Source organism: Chiloscyllium plagiosum, unplaced genomic scaffold (assembly GCF_037043375.1).
Source record: "Chiloscyllium plagiosum isolate Xiang-an unplaced genomic scaffold, Cpla_swu_hap1 HiC_scaffold_1, whole genome shotgun sequence".
In the NCBI taxonomy this organism is placed as follows: Eukaryota; Metazoa; Chordata; class Chondrichthyes; order Orectolobiformes; family Hemiscylliidae; genus Chiloscyllium; species Chiloscyllium plagiosum.
In genome coordinates, this window is record NW_028270139.1 from 25,659,103 (window position 1) to 25,685,288 (window position 26,186).

General features: G+C 41.7%; 2 protein-coding genes across 3 annotated transcripts in view; one reads left to right on the top strand and one right to left on the bottom strand.

Annotated features, from left to right (window-relative positions):
- Positions 1-4,057: 4,057 nt before the first annotated feature.
- Positions 4,058-8,148, bottom strand: tifa (TRAF interacting protein with forkhead associated domain). The gene is made up of 2 exons (XM_043697613.2): positions 8,036-8,148; positions 4,058-5,903 (listed from the first exon to the last, which is right to left on the bottom strand). Exon 2 carries the CDS (start codon positions 5,893-5,895, stop codon positions 5,317-5,319), a length of 579 nt encoding a protein of 192 aa, XP_043553548.1. The 5' UTR covers positions 5,896-5,903; positions 8,036-8,148; the 3' UTR covers positions 4,058-5,316.
- Positions 8,149-9,748: 1,600 nt separating this feature from the next.
- alpk1 (alpha kinase 1) overlaps positions 9,749-26,186 on the top strand; it is a 146,747-nt gene continuing 130,309 nt past the window's right edge. For both annotated transcript variants that reach the window (XM_087982444.1, XM_087982402.1), the window contains exon 1: positions 9,749-10,007. The gene's annotated coding sequence lies outside the window, so the exon portion shown is untranslated. The remainder of the gene's footprint in view (positions 10,008-26,186) is intronic.

Sequence of the window (26,186 nt, forward strand, 5' to 3'; positions counted from 1 at the left end):
CCACCACCAAGGATATATTTCCCTCCCCTCCCCTATCAGCATTCCATAAAGACCACTCCCTCCGTGACTCCCTCGTCAGATCCACACCCCCCACCAACCCAACCTCCACTCCCGGCACCTTCCCCTGCAACCGCAGGAGGTGCAAGACTTGTGCCCACACCTCCCCCCTCACCTCCCTCCAAGGCCCCAAAGGAAACTTCCATATCCGCCACAGATTCACCTGTACCTCCACACATATCATCTATTGCATCCTTTGCACCCGATGTGGCCTCCTCTATATTGGGGAGACGGGCCGCCTACTTGCGGAGCGTTTCAGGGAACACCTCTGGGACACCCGGACCAACCAACCCAACCACCCTGTAGCTCAACATTTCAATTCCCCCTCCCACTCCACCAAGGATATGCAGGTCTTTGGACTCCTCCATCGTCAGACCACAGCAAAACGACGGTTGGAGGAAGAACGCCTCATCTTCCGGCTAGGAACCCTCCAACCACAAGGGATGAACTCTGATTTCACCAGTTTCCTCATTTCCCCTCCCCCCAGCCTGTCTCAGTCAAATCCATCAAATTCAGCACCGCCTTCCTAACCTGCAATCTTCTTCCCGACCTCTCCGCCCCCACCCCAGTCTGACCTATCACCCTCACCTTGACCTCTTTCCACCTATCACATTTCCGACGCCCCTCCCCCAAGTCCCTCCTCCCTATCTTTTATCTTAGCCTGCTGGACCAACTTTCCTCATTCCTGAAGAAGGGCTAATGCCCGAAACGTCGATTCTCCTGTTCCCTAGATGCTGCCTGATCTGCTGCGCTTTTCCAGCAACACATTTCCATCTCCATCCAATTGAGACTGGATGGTGTCTACTTTAATGCTAGCAGCATTATAAGCTTGACAGTTTAGTTAAGGGCATGGATTGACACGTGGAATTGTGACATTGTTGTCATCACAGAGACATGATTCAGAGAGGGGGCAGGGTTACCAACTCAATATTCCAGAGTATTGGATTTCCTAACAGGGCAAGAGAGGATAGATAATCACTGGAAGAGTTATCAGTTGAGGCTTTACGGGTTCAGCTTGGATATAACACAATAAAAAGGGGGCAAGTCACACTGAGGGGAGTGTATTCTAGGCCCCAAAACAGTCAGTGGGAAATTGAGGAGCAGATGTGTAGACAATTCACCGTAGGGTTTAAAAACAATAACAGGGTTATTACATTAGGACATTTCAAATTTCCCCCATGTTAATTGGGACAAGCATTGTATAAAGGTTTTAGAGGAAGCCAATTTCTTCAAATGTGTTTAGGAGAGCTTTTTATATCAACACACAGATAGTCCGACAACGGATGGTGTGCGGTGCTAGACCCAATGTTGGGCAACAAAACTTGGCAAGTATTCCAGGTGGCAGAAGGGAAGCATTTCAGTAACAGGGACTATAATATGATACATTTTAAGGAAAAGGAAAAAGGCGGCCTCCAAAAAAAAGTTTTGGATTGGGAGAAGACAGATTTTATTAAAATATGGCACGATCTGAGGAAAATAGATTGGGAACAGCTAGTTGAGAACAAATAAACTGTAGGACAGTAAACTATATTCAATAAGGAATTGGACAGGACCCTTTAGGGTGAAAGAAATGTACAACAAGCCTAGAGAACGCTGGATGTCTACGAATATTCAGAACTGGATAAAAAGGAAAAGAGAAATATAATAGGTATGGGGGAGCAAATCTAGAGGCCCTGGTGGAGTACAAATCTTGTGAGGGGGGAGCTTAAGAAAGTGATTAGGAGAGCAAACAAGGTATGAAAAACAATGGTAGGCAAGATTAGGTAGAATCCCAAGATCTTCAACAAGTAATCAAGAGACTAACCAAAGAAAGAGTATGGAATATTAAGGACCCAGATGGAAATCTGTTGGTGAAGTCAGAGGATATTGGTAGAGCGTTAAACAAATACTTCACATCTGTCTTCACTCGGGAGAAGGAGGATGGAGGAACTAGTTGAAGAATATATTATTAAAGCACGCAAGTTATCTTGAAACTGGCAGAATTTTGGGTAGGCAACAGCTAGAGTACAGTGTGCCAGTCTGGTCACTGCACTACAGGAAGGATATGATGCACTGGAGGGAGTGCCGAGGAGATTCACCAGGATGTTGCCTGGGATAGAAGGCTTTGGCTGAGAAGGGAGGCTGAATAAACCCAGGTTGTTTTCTTTGGAGCAGAGAAGATTGAAGGGGGCCCTGAATGACATATTTATGAGGGGCATGGACAGGGTGGAAAAGAAAGCTACTGTTCTCCTTAATCGAAGGATCACTACAAAAGGGCGCAGTTTTGAAATGAAAGCAGGAAGTTTAGAGGAGAGATTAAAACTTTTTCACCCAACTATTGATGGGGGTCTGGGAGAGTAGTTCAGGTGGATCAATTCACAATCTTTGAAAAGTACTTGAATGAGCACCTGAAATGTCATAACATTCAAGGCTAGGCTATGGCCCTAGTGCTGGAAAGTGAAACGGGTTTAAATTTAGTGTCAATTTGGCGACATAGGTATGATAGGCCAAATGGCCTCTTCTGTACCTGTGTGATTCCATGATGCTGTGATCCAAGACCTGGGCATAATGCCCCTTCTACTCACCACCTTAGCCACCTCCAACGACACCTAGCAGCCAATCAGTCTATCCTCAATTAAAAGCAACAAGGTGGAAAGGATTGTTGACAGTGTTACCAAGCAACACTTAATCCCCAATAAAATGCTAATACACAACTAGTTTAGATTTATTATGCAGCTCTAAACGTTATTACAGCCTTAGTCTAAAACAGACAAAACAATTGAATTTGACAGATGAGATCCATTCTCCTGGCTGTCACAGCTGTTTTTTGATTGAGGAACCAATGAGACTGAGTAAAATTTAAGTCAATGAGGATCACAAGGAAACTCTTTTTTTGGAGAACTGTTGCACCTGATGGAGACTTGTAATCTTAACTTAGTCTCCAAAATATTGTGCAATAGTTCCTCGTGACAATGTAGGAGACCTCACTGTATTCAGCTTCTTCATCAATGACCAAACCTAGATTATAAGGTCTGAAAATGGGAATTCTCACTGATGAGTGCACTAATTTTAGTTCCTGCATTTCCTGAAACAATGAAGCCATCTGTGCTGGCACGAGGTCTGGACAACATTTAGATTTGGGCTGATCTTTGACAAGGACTTGCTCCAGTAAGCGAGAAGCTTACTGGAGCAAGTCCCACGCTATTTATAGATTTCATAGAATGTAAGCAGTACAGTACTAACAGGCCATTTGGCCCAATAAAGTCCACACCAACCCTCCAAAGTATAACCCCGGTGAATTCCCCTATCCTATTACTGTACATTTTCCCTGACTATTGCACCTATACCTCCCTGACCACAATGGGCAATTTAGCATGGCCAATTCACCTAACCTGCATATTGTTGGATTGTGGGAGGAAACCAGAGCATCTGGAGGAAATTCGCACAGACATGGGGAGAATGTGCAAACTCCACACAGACAATCACCCAAAGCTGGAATCGAACCCAGATCCCTTGTGCTGTGAGGCAGCAGTACTAACCACTGAGCCACCATGCTCAATTGCATTTCCAAAATCAAATCCTTTGCTATCAATATCCCAGTGACCAACTCTAACTGGATCAGTCATTTATATACTGTGGGTGTAAAAGAAGCTAAAGGACCGGACATCCAACTCGTCCTGACTTCTCAAAGCCTTACCACTTCCTATGAAGCCAGGAGTCGGATGGAAAACTTTACACTTAGCTAAATAAGCATAATTCTACAACACACAAGAGGCTCCATATCATCCAGGTCAAAGCAGTACATCTGATCAGCATTCCATTCACCAACTTCAATGTACAATCCCTCTTGGCACCACAGCACTTTGACAGTTTTTGTAGTATTCTGACTTGGAAGTATATTACCAACTTATGATTGATGCTGGAGCAATCAGGGATGCACAGTAATTCAGGGATGTCAATCTTGCCTGCATCTCATGAATAAATTTTAAAAAGGAACAAAGCAAATGAATACAATTGCAAATCCAGTTTAAAGGATTATATTTTATTGCATACCATCTAAGTTGGCTACACATTGAGCATGGCTAGATGAATATTCCAAGTTATAAGAAATTTACACAAGTTAGAGAAATTAGAAAATGAGTAACATTTGTGATGAAAGAAGCTATTGGAGTGTTAGAAAGAGTGTATTATAAAATGCAGCAGAAGCTCTGGATAAAATTGAGAAAGAGTAGTCAATGCTCTTGTTCAATAAAATAGCACAATGCATAGATACAAAGAGTAGCAGATTATTGGAAAATAAAGTAGTTATCATGGTATTTATTGAAAATTCACATATAATGGGAAAAGCAGAACATGGAAGAGTATGAGAAAGAAAGGAGGATGGGATTCTGGGGTGAAAGGGAGTGAGAGAGAGAGGAGGGTGGTGGAAAACGAGGAGTCAGAATGTCCCTTATCTGATAGTATAGTGGATGCATAAAATAGAGAAATCCCTATACTAGATCATTATTTGCTGGCTTTTGGGATAATTGATCTAATGCAAAAGATAGTTAAAATAAGTTGGTACATTGAACCTAAATAAGAACATTACCTTGAAATATAACTTGTAAATGGGTTGCAATATCTCATAAAGTTGCACATAAATTTATTTATATTTCATAAGATTTCAAGATTCTAACTGTTCTATTTTACAGTGCAAATGTTTTCCACAATTACCAATGTTGCACATACTGGAGGTTTACCAATTATATAGTGTACACATGGCTAACAAGTAAATCTGGAAGTTGCAGTAAAACTCATGCTATGTTTATCCTATTGAAAAGCGTTGCAACTTTAATCGTGACTTGCATAATCAAATAACAGATACAGAATGAGTGAGAACTTGTACTAATTAATCACTAATAACAAACCATTCACACAAAAATATTTTGGGGTGATTAATTTGAGTCTGATCCCAAAATCAAGCTAATACATTCCATAATATTGGATAAAAATGTAAATACAATAATTCAACCAGCAAAAAGGAATAGTTTCCGTGCTAGATAAACAATGTCAGCAATGATTTGCTCAGAAATAGACAAGGATTGCTAACGTATTCAGCATAGGTCAGAATGGACAATAATTGAGTTCATTTATTCAGTCTCATCATTCGTCTCTAAGTAAACACTATACTTGTCAGGTTACATCTCCCTGCCCATAAATCACTGTATATCTGGACAGCACTTAAAGAAAGGCTCAAATTTTCTATTCATGCTGATTAGCAAGTAATCATAAGGCATTACTTTATTTAATTTCATTTTCATCACTCTCCACTGCAGTCTGAAATTGGTATTGAGGAACTGGAACGTCCATGAACTTTAAAGCGCCAATTTCAGGTACAGGGTGTGTTAGGGTCTCCATACTGACCTCTTGACAAAATGGAACTAGGGAAAGTTTGATGAAGATTTCAAAGTGTTCTCTATCTTCTCCGTCATCTTTTTCCAGATAGAATTGATATTCCCCAAATCGCAAAATACATTTCCTTGGTAAATCAATCTTATTAAGGTGATCCAGACTTATATTATTGACAGATAGTTTACTCTTCAAGCTTGTATTTTTGATTTCAAAACAGAGTTCTGAGCTCTCACTGTGTCGAAAAGCTTGAATAATAAACTGCATTCGAGAGGCACGTTTGTCCATTAGAGGAAAATGACACACTTTGGAATCACGGCCAAACATTACCATTTCCTCCACTCGGTATTTCTGTTTGCCAGCATAATTCAGAGAGGTAAATACTGTTGCCTGGGGGTGATAGACATTGATATTGAGACAAGTAATGGTCTGTTCAGTGTCTTCACTTTCAAAAGACATTGTGTTGTGCATTGCTATTTCTGTAAAACAATAATAATCAATTTTTTTTCTGTCCAATGCAAAGTACTGAAAATATACATTATTAGTCATTAAATACTTTGGACATTCTGTCAATGCAACTGTTTTCTCTATATAGCTTGACAATATAAGTGCACATAACATTTCATTCAAAGTTGTGAAGAGTTGGCAAGGAGACTTGAACAGGACTTGAACATGTTAAGTGAATGGGCAAGAAGGTAGTAATCAAATATGTGTGAATAGATTCAGTTTAGTAAGAAAATCATAAAGTCAGACAATATATTAAAGAGTGACAGTTTGGAAAGTGTGGATCTCTAAAGGAATTTGGATGTCTTTGTTCATTAGTCTCTAAAATCTACCATGCAGATGCAGGAAGGAATGAGGAAAGCAAATGGTATGCTGGCCTTTGTTAGAAAAGGATTTGTATACACAAGTAAAGATGTCTTCTTGCAATTATGTCAGGCCTTAGTAAGACATACCTGGAGTGTTATGTACAGTTTTGATCTCCATATCTAAGGAAGGATACAGCTACCTTAAAGGGAGTGCACAAAGCTTCACCAGATTAATTCTAGGAATGGCAAGATAATTTTAATGCGGAGAGGTTGAAAAGACTGGGCCTGTATTCCACAGAGTTTCAAAGAGCAGTGACCTCATTGAAATGCAAAAAGGTTCTACAGGGTGTGACAGTGAATGTATTTTTTTCCCTTGGTGGTGAATCTAAAACTAAGGACATCATTTCAGGATAAGGAGTAGGTCATTTAAGGCTGAGATGAGAAAGAATTTCTATCCCGGAGTCTGTGGACTTTCAAGGATTCAGCATGTTCGAGACAGATATTAGTAGACACCTGGAGGCGAATGACATTAAGGGATATGGAAATAATACAGGAAAGTGGGATTGAGGTCAATTATCAACCATGATCTAACTGAGTGGTCTAGCACACTTGACAGGTAGAATCACCTAATCCTATTTCTATGTTCCAATATTTCAAAGCATTTAAACTCATAATGAACTTATCATTCTTAAGACAGTGGAATGCATCTAATGAAATTACTAACAGCTCTAAACAGCACATTTATTTATCTTGAAACAATTTTTGTTTACTACTGACTTTTTAAGTTCCCAATAATTGCATTTATCACTGCACTTGCTTACACTGACTGATCAGGGCTGTCAAATTATCTCATTGATCCTTTTCAAACTGGAATTACTGCACACGTTTCCAAGCTTCTATGTTGGTTTTATTATAAAATGTTATTTGTTTCTCTTTCTAATGCATTTACAATGTAGGTTAAATAGCATCTTCAGAAAAATGCCAGTAATCCAGTTTTGTATATGTAGCAAAATTAGATGCATGAATGACAAAAATCATGAATTTTATTTTCATCAGGTTCAGCTACGATCCAAGAAATTGTCAATTCTATCGCCCAAACCTGTGGAATAGAAACTGCCAGCGTAACCTGTTGCTGCTATTAGAAAACTCCTTTAACTCATTTAAAAAGATCTCAAGGATTCTACACTTGTGCCATGCTGGGCACAATCAGGTAAACAAGGACAAAGTGATATTGGGATTGTTATTAGCGATGTACTAACGAAATAGTTATTATTTTCGAAGACCATGCAGGAATTGCTAAGTGCTACGAAACCCACAATACCTGAGTGATTAACTGTTCAGCGCATAAAACTCTGCACCATTTCCGGGCGCGCACTCGGGGTGGGCGTTAAATTTAACCTCAGTAACCGAGGTTTTGGAGGGAAGGCGTCAGAACAGTCCGATTGCAACCAAAAATGCAGCTTTCCCACGGGCGGGCTGAATGCAGAGCTTGCACGGCGATTAGGGGGAGGGGATGAAGAAGCGAGTAAAACTAAACGGTTAAAAATGCAACGTGATGGTTTGAAAACAACAATCCAAATATGATACGGATACATCTCTGGCACTCTGGCCAATTTAATCCATAATGTTACGCGCGAAGCGTCTAGTCAACCCTGTTGATTGATAAATATGTTTTTAAAAATGGCAACGGGTAACAAGCGCTTTTTTCCTCTGATTCTATGTTTAATGACTCCGGGAATCACGATAAACTAAGTAGCCCAGCACTCTTGTAATGTTGCTTTTCTCAGTGAATGAGTACCAACCTTGGAGACGCTACCGCCCTCAGAAATCGTAAATATGCAATCCGGCGGAAGGCTGCACCCGACGCTTCTCCGCGGATCCGAAAACCACGGAGCAAACACTGATCGGGAGCTGACTCCTATCTTTGACGGACATCCGAGTTATCAAATCAGAGCATCATGCTGCTGGAGATTCACCGCCCTCGCTGCTGTTTCCTTGGCTTGTGGGGGGATTACATCAGAATCAAGGAGCTGTTACGGCGCAGAAGGAGGCGTTTCGGCCCGTCGTGTCTGTCCTGGTTCTAGCACCCAGTGTCAATCTCCTGCCTTTTCCACATATCGCCGCAGACTATTTCGATCCAAATAATCACCCAATGCCATCTCAAATGCCTGAACTGAACTCCACTAAATTCCCAGGCGGTGCATTCCATACTTTAAATACTCTTGTGTGAGAAAGTGTTTTTTTACGTCACTTCATTTGCTCATTTTTTAATCTTATTTTTTAATACTAATGGGATCAATGCCGTTCTTTCTAATCCTGCCTGCTCATCATTTTGGAAACCTTTCAAATCACAGCTTTATTCTCTCCATACACTCCCAACCCAGACCACCTTACATTTGTGAAGTTAAGAGGTCAGCATCTTTGATCTTCACCTATTTCAGTTTATAGCTGTTAATTATCTTAATACGACCACACGTACAACTACTGTTGGTTGTAAATATGTAGGAATACTGTCAACAATATCAATTGAGTAAAAACCGAAAAAATGCGAATGCTGTAAATTAGAAACAAAAACAGAAATCTGGATTAGTGGTGCTGGAAGAGCACAACAGTTCAGGCAGCATCCAAGGAGCTTCGAAATCGACGTTTCGGGCAAAAGCCCTTCATCAAGCCATTCCTGATGAAGGGCTTTTGCCCGAAACGTCGATTTCAAAGCTCCTTGGATGCTGCCTGAACTGTTGTGCTCTTCCAGCACCACTAATCCAGAATCTGGTTTCCAGCATCTGCAGTCATTGTTTTACCTACAAAAACAGAAATTGCTGGAAAAGTTCAGCAGGGCTGTCAGCATCTTGGAGAGAAATCAGAGTTAATGTTTCGGGTCCGGTGACCCTTCCTCAGAACTGAAATGGCAATTGTATTCCAGGGATTTTGAGGGAAGCAAGGGGAAGGGTAGAGGGGAAAATGTAGAGGAAGAATTGGGTTGGGAAGGAAGAATTAAAGAGATGGAAGAGGAAAAGGGGCGGTTTAGGAAAGTAGGGTGGAGAGGCGTGGTAGGGAGTGTGAGGGATTGGGGATGGAGAAGGAAGGGGATAGGAATAGACGAGGGGGTGCTGAATGACATGGGAGAGGTTAAAGAGGGAGGGATTGAAAGAAGGATAAAAAGGGAGGTGAGGGAAATTGAGGGGAAGAAGACGGGGAAGAGGAGGGCATGATAAAAGGGGTGGAAGGAGAAAGGGTCGGAAAAGAGAGGTGAAGGTGACGGGTGGAGGAGAAGGGGGTATAGTTCGAGTCCCACCTGCCCCCGAGGTGTCGAATAACATCTCAGAACAGGTTGGTTAGAATCTGCCTCTCAGGGCAGGGAGGAGAGAAAAGCGGGAAGTGAAAGTGTTGGGGAAATGGCAAATGGAAGTAAAGAGGCGGAGGAAGAGGGGGCGTGAGTTCGAAGGATGGTGAAGAGAGCAGGAGTGAGACATTGAGAAAGGCGAGAGAGGGCGCGATAGAGCAAAGCTGAAATGATAGCAGAAGTAAATCTTGGGGCTCGGTCATTCGGAGAGAAATTGCGGAATTCCCCGGGACTTTCACTTTGTGTGTGAAAAGCTCAGCCCCGGTGTGATTCTTTTGTTCCAGTCCGCGAGCGATTAGAATAAAACAACCTGTCTGGATTAAAACATTCATCATTATTTGTACAGCGTCTTTCTGAAAAGCAAAGTACAGACCCGGAAGGAAACTGATTTACAGAAACTATGCCAAGAAGCAGCATGGATTCCGGGAAAGGTATTGTCAACAGTTCAACTTCATTAACATTTATGAATAGTTATGAAAGTAGACATCCCTTAAAATCCATCAGAAAATGCATGAATACAAATCCTCAAAATCTGGAGGATTCCTCGTGATCTTGTGCAATAATACACTACAGTGCTGCATTTCATCGCTGTAAATTCCGATGATGTACCTTCATTTAAACCACTATTAACAACACGGCTTGGCCATTCAGACATTTCTCCCAAGACCAGTATGTCATGTGTAAGGTGTGGCGCCCAAAACTGTACACACTATCTCCAGAACTGGCTTAAATCTAATTAAAAGTTAGAATTGCTGCAACCTCAGTTTATAAAAGCTAACGCCCCATCAGCCTTTACGGTTATTTCTCCTCAATGGAAATTACCAATAATCGGCAGAGCACAAACAAAACGGAGAGAAAAATTAACTCTACTGACATAACTTGGAGATATCGGTGTTGGACTGAAGTGTACAAAGTTAAAAATCATACAACACCAGCTTATAGTCCAAGACGTTTAATTAGAAGCACTAGCTTTCGGAGCGCTGCTCCTTCATCGGGTGGTTGACATAATGATCTTTTCCGGCTCCGCTTATCAGGTGTTATTCTCCACTAGGAGGAGCGAATGAACATAATAGACAGAGTGAAAGATGTTGCATGAAAAATGTTAGGATTGCTTGCCAAACCAGACAAAATCTTTAAAGAAAGAACCAGGCGTCCACACTATTTCTTTTTTCACAGACTCTACCTGACCTGCTGTGTATTTTCTATTTATAGTTCGGTTTCCATAACTTTGCTTCTGAGAGTGAAAAATTAGTTTTGAGTGAGCTAAAAAAGAAATTGCTGGAGAAACTCACTAGATCTGGCAGCATCTGTGGGAAGAAAGCAGAGTTAACATTTTGAATTCGGTGACATTTTAGTGACTGTGTTTCAGATAATGTGTAGTTGTTTGTTTTATTTGTATGAGGTAACTCCGAAGTAACTAAGTTAAAAGTCACACAACACCAGGTTATAATCCAACAGATTTAATTGGAAGCACTTGCTTTCAGAGCACTGCTCTTTCATCAGGTGGTTGACAATTGTCATTCTCCAATTGTTACTGCCCTGGCTCACTAACCATGCCTTCATCAGGGCATCCAAATTGTGACTTTTTATCAGTGATCATTCTATCCTCAAAGACTAAGTGTTCCTTTATATATATATATATATATATATATCAGACATGTTCTTACACACACCTGAATGCTTTGACTTCACAGTGTCAAATCACCCATTTTTTCATCTACTTACTACCACCAGCAAATCAGCCATATTTTCCAACTGAATTATTTACATGCAAAGCCTGCTAAGGACGATGTAAACCATCAAGGGGGGAGAGGTGCTAAATCCAAATGGAATTGGAAGTGGAAAGAGTCCCTCTTACGAGAACATAAATAGGAGCAAAAATAGGTAATTGGCCAGTTCATGTCCATTCTAACATTGTGTTGACTGATCTGATTTCAGCTTTTACCTCGCTTTCCTGTCTTGTCCCTGATAACTTACCATATGTGGAGTCACAGGTAGACACAGTAGTGAAGAAGGCATTTGGTTCACTTGTCTTCATTGGTCATAACATTGAGTACAGGAGTTGGGACATCATGTTGCGGCTGTACAGGACATTGGTGAGACCAGTTTTAGAATATTAGATACAATTCTGGTCATCCTTCTATTGAGAGGGTACAAAAAGATTTACAAGGATCTTGCCGGGACTGGAAGCTTTAGGGAAAGGCTGAATATGCTGGGGCTTTTTTCCCTGGAGCATCAGAGGCTGAAGATGACCTTATAGAGGTTTATAAAATCATTATTTATTCATTCATTCAAAGGATGAGGGTGTTGCTGGCTAGGCAGCATTTATTGCCAGAGGACAGTTAAGAGTTAACCACTTTGCTATGGGTTTGGAATCACATGTCAGCCAGACCAGGTGAGGATGATAATTTCCTTCCCTAAAGGGCATTAGTGAACTAGATGGGTTTCTCCTGACAGTCAACTCAAGGTCACCATTAGACTTTTAATTCCAGACTTTTTTTCTATTGAATTCAAATTTCACCATCTGCCATGGTGGGGTTCGAACCCGGATCCCCCAAAACATTATCTGGGTCTCTGGATTAACAGGCCAGTAATAATACCACTAAGTCATCACCTCCCCTTAAAAGGGATAATACCTAGTGGTGTTAGGGCACATAACCAAGCCTAGGTTGGGGGCGTCAGATTCAGATGTGTGGTCAGCGCAGATGATTTGGACGGAAGGGTCTGTTTCCGTGATGTATGACTCTATTGTAGATCAAATATTGGGCTAACTCAGCCTTGAATGTATTCAATGACATAGCCCCCACTGCTTACAGTAGTAGGGAATCCCACTTGACCCACTAGAATTAATTGCTGTATTGAGTAAACCTTTCTTGGGTGGTAGAAAAAAAATCCAGAATGTTATTTCCTTTCCCAGGAACCAATTTGTACTTGTGTTCCACAGAAATTTCTTAAATAGTCAAAATCATCACCTACAATTCAAGTGTTATTATTTAATGAATGCAACTATACACAGATAGTGGCTCTGATCATTGGCCATAATATTCTTGTAGTTCATTAAGGTGTCTTCAACCAGCAAATACATTTTATAAGGTATCTGGGTCTTGTCTCATGTGACCTGTCTCTATTCCACAAAACCTGCATGGCTCTAAAGGATCCTTGAATCTCTAGAATCTTTGCTTTCAAAGGTGGATTCCTGATTACATCTCTTCACTGGTGACTTGGATTTACTATATGAGAAAAGATTGAGCAAGTTTAGCTGACAGTCATTGGAGTTTACAAGGATGGTCTTATTGAAATATATACAATTCTGAGGAGACTGAATGAAGTAGGTGCCCAGTCCATGTTTCTCCTCATTGAGGAATGTAGAATTAGGGAGCACTGTTTCAAAAAAAAGGGATCTGTCACTTAAGGTAGAGCTGAGGGTCATTAGTTTTTGGAATGCTCTACTCTAGAGAACGGTGGAGATTGGGTCATTAAATATATTTAAGGCGGCCTTAGACGGAATTTTAAGACTACAGGAGTGTTTTGGGGTACAGAGTAAGAAAGTGGAGTTGAAACCATAAAAGATGGGCATTGTTTTAATGAGTACACAACAGATTCAAAGGGCCAAATGACCTACTTCTGCTCTTATTCCTTATATCCCTTAAACAGTCACTCGTGATAATGCTACAACCTGTAGGAAAGAATATTAGATATTGCAGGAGGATGTAGCTAAGCTGGCAAGTGAGCAAATTCTGATTGATCCAGTTAAGGGACGGGAACCTGTAACACTTACCATCATGGACAGCACGGTGGCTCAGTGGTTAGCACTGCTGCCTCACAGAGCCAGAGACCCGGATTCAATTCCTACCTCAGGCAACTGTCTGTGAGAAGTTTGCACATTCTCCCCATGGCTGCGTGGGTTTCCACCCACAGTCCAAAGATGTGCAGGTTAGGTGAATTGGCCATGCTAAATTGCCCGTAGTGTTAGGTGAAGGGGTAAATGTAAGGGCATGGGTCTGGGTGGGTTGTTCTTCAGAGGGTTGGTGTGGACTTGTTGGGCCAAAGGGCCTGTTTCCACATTATAAGTAATCTAATCATCCAACTCCAGAACCACATTATATGGTTAATTCTTAATTCCTAGGATTGACAGTCATTCTCCCATCCTGAGATCATATAGGATATATAAACATATGGTTTGCAACAGAATTTAGCAGGACGAACATCCTTAATGGTGGGATTATATATAGAAATGCTTTTGGGGTTTTATATATAGGATAAATAAACATTAAGGCAGGTATTGTGTATAATTTGAAGGAATCCCATCCCTAAATACAGAAATGATAAAATGATTCACAAAAATTTTGTCATGAATGAGAAATTCTAATTGTGAATGAAGGTTTAAAAAATTGCAAGTGCTAGAGAAACTCAGCAGGTCTGATAACATCTGTGGAAAGAGTTAACATTTTGAATCTAATCTGACACTTCTTCAGAACTGAAGATTGGAGGAAATGTGGTTTAATATCACAGTACCATACAGTCAAGAAGGAGTCCTCCACATTGACCCTGAATCCCATGAAGTCTTGTGGCATTAGGTCAAACATGGCCAAACATACCCCTGACGATTTACTATTTAACACCCTCCTTGAGCTGGTGAATCAATACTCCTCCATATTGAAAACCACTAAGAAAAAGCACTGAGTATAGCAGGAGCACAGAACGTACCCTGGTTGGTGAAACTTCAATATTCATAATCGAATGTAGCTTGGTGGCACCAAAACTGACCAAGTTTGCTGAGACCTGAGGGACATGCCTACCAGAAGGGACCTACTGCAAGTGATGAGAAAACCAACAAGAGGGGAAAAAAACCTTCTTTCTTTGTCCTCACCAATCAACCTGTTGTCGTTGTGTTTTTCCATGACATTAGTGGTAGTGGTGATGACCATGCAGTCCTTGTGCAACCAACAACTCGTCATTCTTTATTCAACAGCATCTTACATACCCTCAACATTCATCATCTGGAAGTTCTGGGGGCAGCAGATACATGGAAACCCTACCATCTCGAAGCTCTATTTCAAACCATCCTAACTTGAAGCTACGTTCCAGTTTGCTTGGTCAATATCCTGGATCTCCCTGCTTACAGTACCAACAGCATGTAGACTGCAGCAGTACAAGAAAGCAGCTGACCACCACTTTCTCAAGGGCAGTTAGGAATGGGCAACGAATGCTGGCCTTGCCAGTAATCCTTTCATCTCATAAGTAAATTTAATGAAAAAAACCACAGATGAAGATTAGATTAGATTACTTACAGTGTGGAAACAGGCCCTTCGGCCCAACAAGTCCACACCGATCCACTGAAGCGCAACCCACCCATACCCCTATATTTACCCAACTCTACGGGCAATTTAGCACGGCCAATTCACCTGACCTGCACATCTTTGTGACTGTGGGAGGAAACCGGAGCAAACCCATGCAGACACAGGGAGAGCGTGCAAACTCCACACAGTCAGTCGCCTGAGGCGGGAATTGAACCCAGGTCTCTGGCGCTGTGAGGCAGCAGTGCTAATCACTGTGCCACCGTGCCACCCATAAGTTACATGGAACACCTTAGGTGACTGGTAGCTTAGGAAGCAAGAATGTTTGAGGAGCTGAATGACAACTTTGTCCCAGTTAGGAATGAAACAAAGTAAGGGCCATGCTGAGGAGCAAGATTGGGATCATTGACTTGATAATTGCTTTCAGGAGAAGACATTGTTGATAAGAGTATATTTGTTGCCCATCCCTTGTTCCTTCGAAAAGATGGTAATGAGCCTTCTGCTTGAAACACTCCAAATCCTATGGCAATGGATCAAACCTCCAGAATATTTACCCAGCAATAATGATCTCCTGAGAGCCAAGAAGGTTAAGGTGAGATTTGATAATGGGAGGTGTTTGAAATCCTGAAGGGTTTTGGTGGAATGAATGAGGGAAAACTGTTACTCGTGGAAGAAAGGTTAGTGTTAGAGATCATGGAACCAGAGGGTGACACGAGGAAGTTAAAATCATAGTTATTATGATTTTGAATACACAAAAGAGTGGCGAAAGCAGGTTCAGCAATGATTTTCTGAAAGAGAATTAAAATCACAATGATTTGGAGATGCCAGTGTGGGACTGAGGTGTACAAAGTTAAAAATCACACAACACCAGGTTATAACCACCTGATGAAGGAGCAGCACTCCAAAAGCTACTGCCTCCAATTAAACCTGTTGGACTATTACCTGGTGTTGTATGATTTTTAACCTAAAACCACAATGTAAGTCTACTGAATTGAATATGGAAAACGAAATGTTTCTTAGGCTATGGAGACAGAACAATGGGGTAGAACCAAATTGAATGCATTTTCAAAGACCTGAATGAGTTATCTGCTTTATCATTCTGCAATTCCTAAGTCCATTGAGCTGAGTTTATACATAGAGACGTACAGCAGGAAACAGACCCTTCTGTCCAACTCGTCCATGCCGACCAGAAATGCTAACCCAATCTAGTCCCACTTGCCAACACCTGGCCCATATCCCTCCAAACCCTTCCTATTCAAATACCCACCCAGATGCCTTTTAAATGTTGCAATTGTACCAGCCTTCACCACTTCCTCTGGCAGCTCATTCCAAACACGCACCTGAAAAAGTTGTCCCTTAGGTCTCTTTTATATCTTTCTCCTCTCACCCTAAGCCTGTGCCCTCTAGTTCTGGACTCCCCCACACCAGAGAAAAGACTTCATCTATTTACCCTAACCATGCCCCTCATGATTTTGTAAACCTTTATAAGTTCACCCTTCAGCCTCTGCGCTCCATGGAAAACAGCCCCAGCCTATTCAACCTCTCCCTTTCGCTCAAATCCTCCAACCCTGGCAACATCCTTGTAAATCTTTTCTGAACCCTTTCAAGCTTCACAACATCTTTCCGATAGGAAGGAGACCAGAATTGCATGCAATATTCCAACAGTTGCCTAACCAGTGTCCTGTACAGCCGCAACATGACCTTCCAACTCCAGTACTCGATACTCTGACCAATAAAAGAAAGCATACCAAACGCCTTCTTCACTATTCTATCTGCCTGCGACTCCACTTTCAAGGTGCTATGAACCTGCATTCCAAGGTCTCTTTGTTCAGCAACACTCCCTAGGACCTTACCATTAAATGTTTAAGTCCCACTAAGATTTGCTTTCCCAAAATGTAGCACCTCACGTTTATCTGAATTAAACTCCATCTGCCACTTCTCAGCCCATTGGCCCATATGATCAAGATCCTGTTGTAATCTCTGGTAACCTTCTTCGCTGTCCACTACACCTCCAGTAGTCTCTAGAAATGTCTGGGATTTTATCCAAACAATGATTAGCTGCAATAATAGTCAAACAATCGTCACAGCATGTGACAGAAATGTGTACATTTTTCGAATCATTGGACATGTGACCATACCCAAGGATCTCATGAACAGGACATTGGTTAGACCACTGTTGGAATATTGCATGCAATTCTGGTCTCCTTCCTTTCGGAAAGATGTTGTGAAACTTGAAATGGTTCAGAAAAGATTTACAAGGATGTTGCCAGGGTTGGAGGATTTGAGCTTTAGGGAGAGGCTGAACAGGCTGGGGCAGTTTTCCCTGGAGCGTCGGAGGCTGAGGGGTGACCTTATTGAGGTTTACAAAATTATGAAGTGCATGGATAGGGTAAATAGGCAAAGTCTTTTCCCTGGGGTCGGGGAGTCCAGAACTAGAGATCGTAGGTTTTAGGTAAGAGGGGAAAGATATAAAAGAGACCGAAGGGGTAACTTTTTCACACAGAAGGTGGTATGGGTATGGAATGAGCTGCCAGAGGAAGTGGTGGAGGCTGGTACAATTGCAACATTTAAGAGGCATTTGGATAGGTATATATATAGGAAGGGTTTGGAGGGATATGGACCAGTTGCTGGCAGGTGGGACTAGATTGGGTTGGGATATCTGGTCGGCATGGATGGGTTGGACCAAAGGGTCTGTTTCCATACTGTACATCTCTATGAACATACTAAGTCCGGTTTAAACTATCTAAGACTGCTTTATGTGTAAAAAGATGACTCTACCACTCCATCATCTTCTCTACTTACCTGATATAGACAAGCTTATTCAAATGCCCATTCATTTTTTACATGGACTTTGTGAACTTCAGCTTATCTCTTCAAGTTCTTACTCCTCCGTAGATCTACATCTTGCTCCCTGAATTTCATGCTCACTTGATTCTGGCCTCTGTTGTCTCACCATTGGCAGCTCTACTTTTAGCCATTTGAGCCCCATACTCTTAAATATCTGTTTCTCCAACTCTGTTTCCTTATTTAAAACTCTTCCCAGAGCCTATGCCTTGACTACATTTTGAGGATGTTTCCCACCCCAATGCCACAACGCTTTTAATGTTTGATTATGTTGCTGAATTGCATTTTAAGACATCTTTCAATGTTAAAGGTGCTGTACAGATGCAAGGTGTTGTTATTGTACAATAGAACTGAACTGAAAATATTCTGAAGAGTACTCCTATATAATTTAATTTAATATTGAGAACTAATAATCATACCATGTCATGTTTGTTTATGTGTATGCTTACTGTTGAGTGCTGACTTTTGTAAAATAATGATTCTTGATAGCAATTAAACACAATCACCTAAAAGGTAGGGTGAGTTCTGTTGGTTTCTCATGTGCATTGAATCGATCTAAAAACAGCAAGGATCTGGTTGTTATGTATTTCCAGCACATTTCTAATTTTTGGCCCAATTTGCAAGGGTGGAACATCTGGCTGAACCTAATACAGCAAATATCATCAAGGAGACTATATTAGGAATAGGATTTCCCACTGTGGCACTCTGATATTGTGTTGGAAATAAGCATACCAGGCATTATGACATATGCCATCCTCTAACTGGTGGAGTCAAAACATGGCACATTAAAACGTGGAGGTCAGGAAGCATCTTGAGGAGCAGGAGAATCGATGTTTCAGGCATAAGCCCTTCCAAGGATGCGCACCCTAGAACATAGAACATAGAACAATACAGCGCAGAACAGGCCCTTAGCCCTCGATGTTGCGCTGACCTGTGAACTATTCTCAGCTCGTCCCCCTACACTATCCCAAAATCATCCATGTATTTATTTAAGGATTGTTTAAATCTCCCTATTGTGGCTGAGTTGACTACATTAGCAGGTAGGGTATTCCACACCCTTACCACTCTCTGCGTAAAGAACTTGCCTCTGACATCTGTCTTAAGTCTATCACCCCTCAATTTGTAGTTATGCCGTCTCATACAAGCTGATGTCATCATTCTAGGAAAAAAGTCTTTCACTGTCTACCCTTTCTAATCCTCTGATCATCTTCCATGTCTCTATCAAATCCCCCCTTAGCTGCCTTCTTTCCAATGAGAACAGACCCAAGTCTCTCAGCCTTTCATCATAAGACATTCCCTCCAGACCAGACAACATCCTGGTAAATCTCCTCTGCACCTTTTCCAATGCTTCCACATCCTTCCTGAAATATGGGGACCAGAACTGTACACAATATTCCAAGTGTGGCCGCACCAGTGTTTTGTATAGTTGCAGCATGACATTGCGTTTCCGGAACTCAATCCCTCTACCAATGAAACCTAACACACCTTCTTAACAGCACTACCCACCTGGGTGGCAACTTTCAGGGATCTATGCACATGGACTCCAAGATCATTCTGCACATCCACACTACCAAGAATCTTTCCATTGACCAAGTACTCTGCCATCCTGTTATTCTTCCCAAAGTGCATCACCTCACATTTAGCTGCATTGAACTCCATTTGCCATCTCTCAGCCCAATTCTGTAGTTTATCCAAATCTCCCTGCAACCTGTAACATTCTTCCAAACTGTCCACTATTGCACCAACTTTAGTGTCGTTTGCAAATTTACTCCTTCTTCATCCACATGTATCCAGCATCTGCAGTCCTCACGTTTTCTCCAAACTGGTGGATTTGACCACTGCAAGAGTCTGTGCCAGGGGATTAAACTGGGTGCAGGAAAGAGAGATTCAGAAATTCTCTTACAGAGCGAGTTGATGCTCATGAAAGGTGTCTTTGGAAAAAGTATCTGCCAGATTATCAGAATGGGCAGATGTTGGAGTTTTATCTACCGTGATGTTTTTTGTGCGTATAAAGCATTTAAGTGCCTGTGAATGATCCGCTGGGGGCAACATAAGTAGGTGATGCCTTGGCTTCATTTCCAGGGTTGCATACTAAGGACTTTTTTGGCCATTGTGTAATGTAGTAATAATAGGAGGCATTTAACTTATGTTTTCCATTTCATCTCAGAATTTCTAAGATTGCTGTGAAATATAGGATAGCTGAGAACAAAAGTCCTTGAATTTTCTAGATTTCTTGCATCTTTGCAACAGCTTTAAGTCAAATTAATCAGTATATTTTTATGTGAAAATAATTTGTCTATAAACTCAGATGATTAATCTGCACAAACAAAAATCTTGGATTTTCGCTTATTTCAAGATTTCAGATTGTGATTATAGAGAAATGCTGATTTTTCAAAACTTTGTTGCAATTTGGAATGCCTCCAATGTTCAGGATCCACAAAGTAAAAGCAAGGAAGTGTGATAGTGCTGTGTTTATTATTCAACACGTCATTCATGAGTAATCAAGGCATGAATGAGTTTTGATATCATTCTCAGAAATAATTTTAGTTATAAAGCAAGTGAAGGTAAATTTTATGTGTTACCTTTTTTGTGCAGAACATCTATAATTCAATGGGTTGATTTTTACACTGCCCCCCCCCCCACCCCTCCCTAAACCCCTAGAGGACAGGAACCATACGGTCCCATAAATCCAGCCTTAGTAGAGTGACAAGTAACTGATCTGGTATTACAAGTTTAAATGATTGTAATTGACTCCAAATTTTAATCACAGTCATCTGTGGTTAGACCTGTTTTCTGCACTCTGGTCAGCATCTGGGTTTTTTTCATGTTAAAAATACACTTTTACTCTTGTCACTTCCTCTTTGCAGCCTTTTGCCAATAAAATAATAAGCTCTCTTATATTGTTACTTGAATTCCTGATGAGACTTTGGAGAATTGAGGCTGTGTTTGTCACACTGTAAGGATGGCCTGTGACAGTCTTGTGGCCATGGAGTATTGCTGATTGCAAGGCAGCAAGTTCATTGCTGTCTGAACCACTGGAAAAATATTGAAGTTTTCAGAACAATTTTAACCTGCTGGCCCATTGCTATGATTTTTTTAAAGTCTAATGCACACTCAGACGATCGATCCTATCATTAATACTGCACCATATTTCACAAGAGTAATCATTTCTTTTCAAACTCAACTTTTCTGTATTTGTGGCATACTTTCTTCCTCCACATGAGGGCATAATTTAACCATTAGAGAATCTAACTCTTTTTATCCCATTTGGACTTATATGGAATTATGTGGATACTGTACTTTTCCAGTTGCATATTTTACAGAGCTATACGGTTTTGGCTGATTTAATGCTTTTAGTGACATTTGTATTTTTCCTGTGCTGACCATGATGTTGCAATGGTGAGGTACAGAGTAAAACTCTCTTTGTTCTACCTCAATTGCACCCTTTAATGTGAAATTCTGATCAGTATTCCTACTGCATTTTGCTTTTCCACAATGTGAGGGGTCTTTGCTTTACATGATTAACAGGCTTGTAATGTAAGTGCAGCCTGAGTTTGGAATCAGTGAGACCTGACACTGGAAGTGGAATCTCACTTATTTATCATTTGGATACACCTTGAGCCTTAACATTGATTTGGTGCAAAACAAAACCCATGTTGTACCAATGCCAAACATGAGTCATGTAAGTGCACTCTCAAAGAGGTTTCACATGGTCCCAATTAGTTGTAATTGGGTGCTGCCCATGGAGTCCATACCCACTAGGAATTGGATTGAGGCTACAACAGAAATCACTTAAAGGAGACTGTCATTTTTATCATTGCCTAATCCATTGCAACAGGATTTCACATCCGATTACTTACTCTTCCTCTGAGTTCTAAGCTTTTTCTCTTGGCTGTGCAAAATGAAAATCCAATTGGAGTAACACATTTGCTAAATTATAGTGGAGTCCCACCATTTGCATGGCTGCCATTTGCAAGTTTACTTAACTACACAAACCATTCAGTGTACTATTTCACCCATTGCCACTCCAACTTTCACTTTCAAAGGGTGCAACTTATTCAATTGGTCCTTTTATTTAGGAATGGTCACCATTTACGCACTTTGCCCTTTGTGAGTTCTTCCAAGAATGCAACCCATGTGAAAACTGAGAATTTACTAGTAGTAACATTCAGTAGCAAGTAGAAATTAGTTTCTATAAATTACAGTTAAACTCGAAAGCATGTGTTGTTAATTTTTCCTAATCTTCCATGAAACAAATAGAAAACTTAAAGAAAATGTCAAAACAAAAACTGAATTAAAAAAAGGCAAGATGTCGATCATGCACTGAAACTGTATTCCCTGGATTGGAAATGGTGCACTACTTGCCATTGTTTCCTATGTTGTATTCTGGAGTGTTTGAATGTGAAGTTTCATTGTTATGACCATTGCACTGCTGGAGGAGAGCCTTATAAAAAAGTGACACATTTTATGTATCTATTCTTTTATTTAAAGCATTTTTCCAGTATGACATCTTTATATTATTAATGTCCATTATTTTATCTTCTACTGTACATATTATATTTTTGGAAGCTATTCAACTGACTCCCGTTATAAAATATTTGCATCATTAATGAATTTGCCATTTGCAAAGTTTTCCAGAAAACTGGGATGTCACAGCAATCAGCATACTGCAGAAAGCAAAAGTGTGCAGTTTTGGCTTCCGAGGTGCATGTGTGTAGGCGTATGTTTGTGGGATGGTAGAGAGTTTAATTGATTACAGTTTTGGTTAGCAGGGATTTGCTAACTTCACCTTTATGAAACACAATTGGTGAGATGTCTTTTTGTAGACACAAGGTGACACACGACTTTAGTAAGGGCTTTGATAAGATTCCCCATGGTAGTCTAATGGAGAAAGTGAAGTCACATGGTGTGCAGGGTGTTCTAGCTCGGGGATAAAGAACTGGTTGAGCAACAGGAGACCGAGAGTAGTAGTTGAAGGGAATTTCTCAAAATGGAGAAAGGTGATCAGTGGTGTTCCACAGGGGTCAGTGTTGGGGCCACTGTTGTTTGTGATATACATAAATGATCTGGAAGACAGCATTGTTGGTCTGATCAGTCAGTTTGCAGATGACACGAAGATTGGTGGAGAAGCAGAAAGCATAGGGGGCTGTCAAAGAATGCAGCAGAATATAGATAGACTGGAGAATTGGGCAGAGAATTGGCAGATAAAGTTCAATCCAGGCAAATGTGAGGTAATGCATTTTGGGAAGTCTAATTCTAGAGCCAGCTATTCTGTAAATGGAAGAGCCTTGGGAAAACTTGATGAGCAGAGGGATCTGGGAATTCAGGTCCATTGTACCCAAAAGGTGGCTGCACAGGTGGATAAAGTGGTCAAGAAGGCAAATTGTATATTATACGGGGTATTGAGTATAATAGTTGGCAGGTCATGTTAAAATTGTACAAGACTTTGGCTCGGTTGCACTTAGAATACTGTGTACAGTTCTGGTCGCCACATTACCAAAAGGCTGTGGACGCTTTGGAGAGGGTGCAGAGAAGGTTTACAAGGATGTTGCTTGGTATGGAAGGTGCTAGCTATGAAGGGAGGTTGAGTAGATTAGGATTGTTTTCACTAGAAAAAAAGAGATGGGGGGGGGGAAACCTGATTGAGATCTACAAAATCATGAAGGGTATAGACATGGTAGACAGAGATAAGCTTTTTCCCAGGGTGAGGGATTCAATAGCAAAAGGTCACGTGTTCAAGGTGAGAGGTGAAAAGTTTAAGGAGGATATATGCGGCAAGTACGTTACACGGAGGCTGAGAGGTGCCTGGAACGCATTGCCAGCAGAGGTAGTAGAGGCAGGTATGGTAGATTCATTTAAGATGCATCTGGACAGATGGATGAGTAGGTGGGGAGCAGAGGGATTCAGATGCTTAGGAATTGGCGATACATTTAGACATTGGACTCGGATCAGCTCAGGCTTGGAGGGCCGAAAGGCCTATTCCTGGGCTGTAAATTTTCTTTGTTCTTTGAAGGCGGTATGTTGGGATGCAGGGGGGATAACAACTGCGGAGGATGTGGCAGTCAACATAAGGGGTTTTGCAGGGCAGGCGGGTGCAATATGATAGATTATGGGAAGGAAAAGGGGTAATGATCCAGGAGAGTGGGTCACTGACAGTCATCACCATCCTTGCTTTGATGGGAGGACAGCGCGGTCTGGTCTGATAGCTCGATATGCCTGGAGCTCATGGGTAAAAAGTGGAGATGAACAATTAAATAAAGGGGCGGGTGGGAATGTAGGGAATATCTGGGTTGATGGGTGATCAACCAAGAGTGAAATTCAAAGATTGGTGAGGGGAGGGGGGAATCACTTCAACTGAGAGCTGAGTCTGTAACTCCCTCCGTTTCCTTCCCTCGTCATCCAGATTGTAAATGCACAATGGGATTGAAAATGGCTGTCAGCTCACTGGGAGAGGGGAGCATCAGTGCTTCATTCTGTGAGGATGGGGACTGGAGCAGGGAGCAGGGGAAGCTCAATTCACACCTCGCACAGTAAAACATCGCACAGCATTAAGGATGGTGAGACTCTGTCCCTTCATTCTTGTGCTTGCAGCCAGAATGACATCCACCCGCTCACACAGTGGTTGGTGATGAGTAAACATTTATTTACAGATGTGTCAACATATTTACAACAAACTTTCACCCCATGCTGGCACGTGCCCTCAGAAGGATCTTCTTCCTTTCCCTTCCACCATGTCTTGGCGTGATCTCAGTTTCAGAGTTGGGTTGGAGGGAGCCTGCCCTACACTGAAGCCTGGTGGCCTCCGAGCTTTGGCTGTACAACTCTTGGATAATTTTTATTCAGAGGGTCAGGCACATTGAGTGTCCTCTCCCGAGGTATTTGCACCCTCCTCGGGTTTGACCGCCTGTGTTGGTCCAGCTCTCACTCGGTGCCTTTCGACTTTGCCCTGTCTCTCTGTGGGGATAGGGCAGCTGGAGTGAGGTGGAGGTCCCTGGGTCCCCTGCCTCCTTGCTGGCAGTGCCGAGCACCAACAGCCAGACCCTGGGGAGACCAGGGCCCACAATGTATCCTGCAGACCCTGCAGCTGCTGGATCTGGTTCTCCATGGAGGAAGCCAAACACTCCTCTGCCAGAGGCAGCAAGTTCTAACGGCATTGGCGCAGTCCTCTAAACATTGAGTCATTTTGCCTAGTCACTAGGCCAAACCTACCTGCTGCTCCTATGCCTGTCTATGCACTTGTATGAAGCCCAAACACCATGGGATTCTTTGGCAGCCTTTCGAGTGCCAGTGACCTGAGGCATATCTTCCTCAATGACCTGTGGAGATGTGTTAATGATGTGCTCAGCAGCATGTTCTCCTATCTCTAATCTCACTGAAACAGCTACCAAGCTGTCAGTATCTGAGCTGGTGGAGCTTAGCCTTGTTGGTGTGGGATCGGTGGCTCCATCCTCAAAGGCGAAGGAGATGTCTTGTGGGGCTGCCTTCTGGACAATGACGACAATGTGGATTCCGTTAGTACCTTTGGGAGACACCACTGAGAATGCATCGCAAATAAGGGCTAGAAGTTCAAGCAAGTTAAGAGCACATTCACAGTGACAGCAGTGCGAGAGGAACACAACAATAGCAGCTGGGACATAGGGTTCTGGTCTCACCACAGGAACAGTTGTAGTCTTCACTGGCCAGTGCCAGGATTTTCTCCTTGTCGTAGGAGAGGAATCACACACCGTGCATCCCAGCAACTGGCATGGCTCTCTCCATCCTATTGTGGGCTATTTCTTTCCCTGGAATGAGATGACAGAAGGGTTTGAGCAACATGAAAGTGCTAGCATGACGATTTGTGCCAGTGCAGGTGGGGAAAAGGTGTCCCCAGTTAGTGAGTGAATAGGTAGCACAGACCTACGGGTGCGGTAACATTGGACAGGTGAGAGTCACACATAGTGTGACAACACAAAATGGCGTGTTTCAAAGATAATGTATTGGCACAAAACAAGTCTCAGTTTTATTAGACTAGCTATATTGACATATTGTAAAAATTGAATCTCAAAAATGGCCAGATTAAACAAATTAAATCCAAAATTCAGGTCTGCTTACAATATTATTTTTGAGATAAACCCATTTTGCACTGTTTTCATCAAACATCACCAAGCTATTACTTTGAAATATGTGAAGACAATGTTTTGTTAAAATTATACCTTAAAACATCCTATTTTGATGGTTCATAGCAAATTTTATGTTCAGTAACATATCTATGAGTTTGAATGGGAACTCTTCAAAATGCTCATAAATTTGCACTGGAATAGGCAATTGTGCCCAAAACAGAAACCTTACCTCTTTCCTGTTGAGTTGGTGGTGCCGGTGTTGGACCAGGTGGGGGTCAAGAGTGTGATGCTGGAAAAGCACAGCAAGTCAGGCAGCAACCAAGGAGCAGGAGAATCAACGTTTTGGGCATAAGTCCTTCCTGACGAAAAG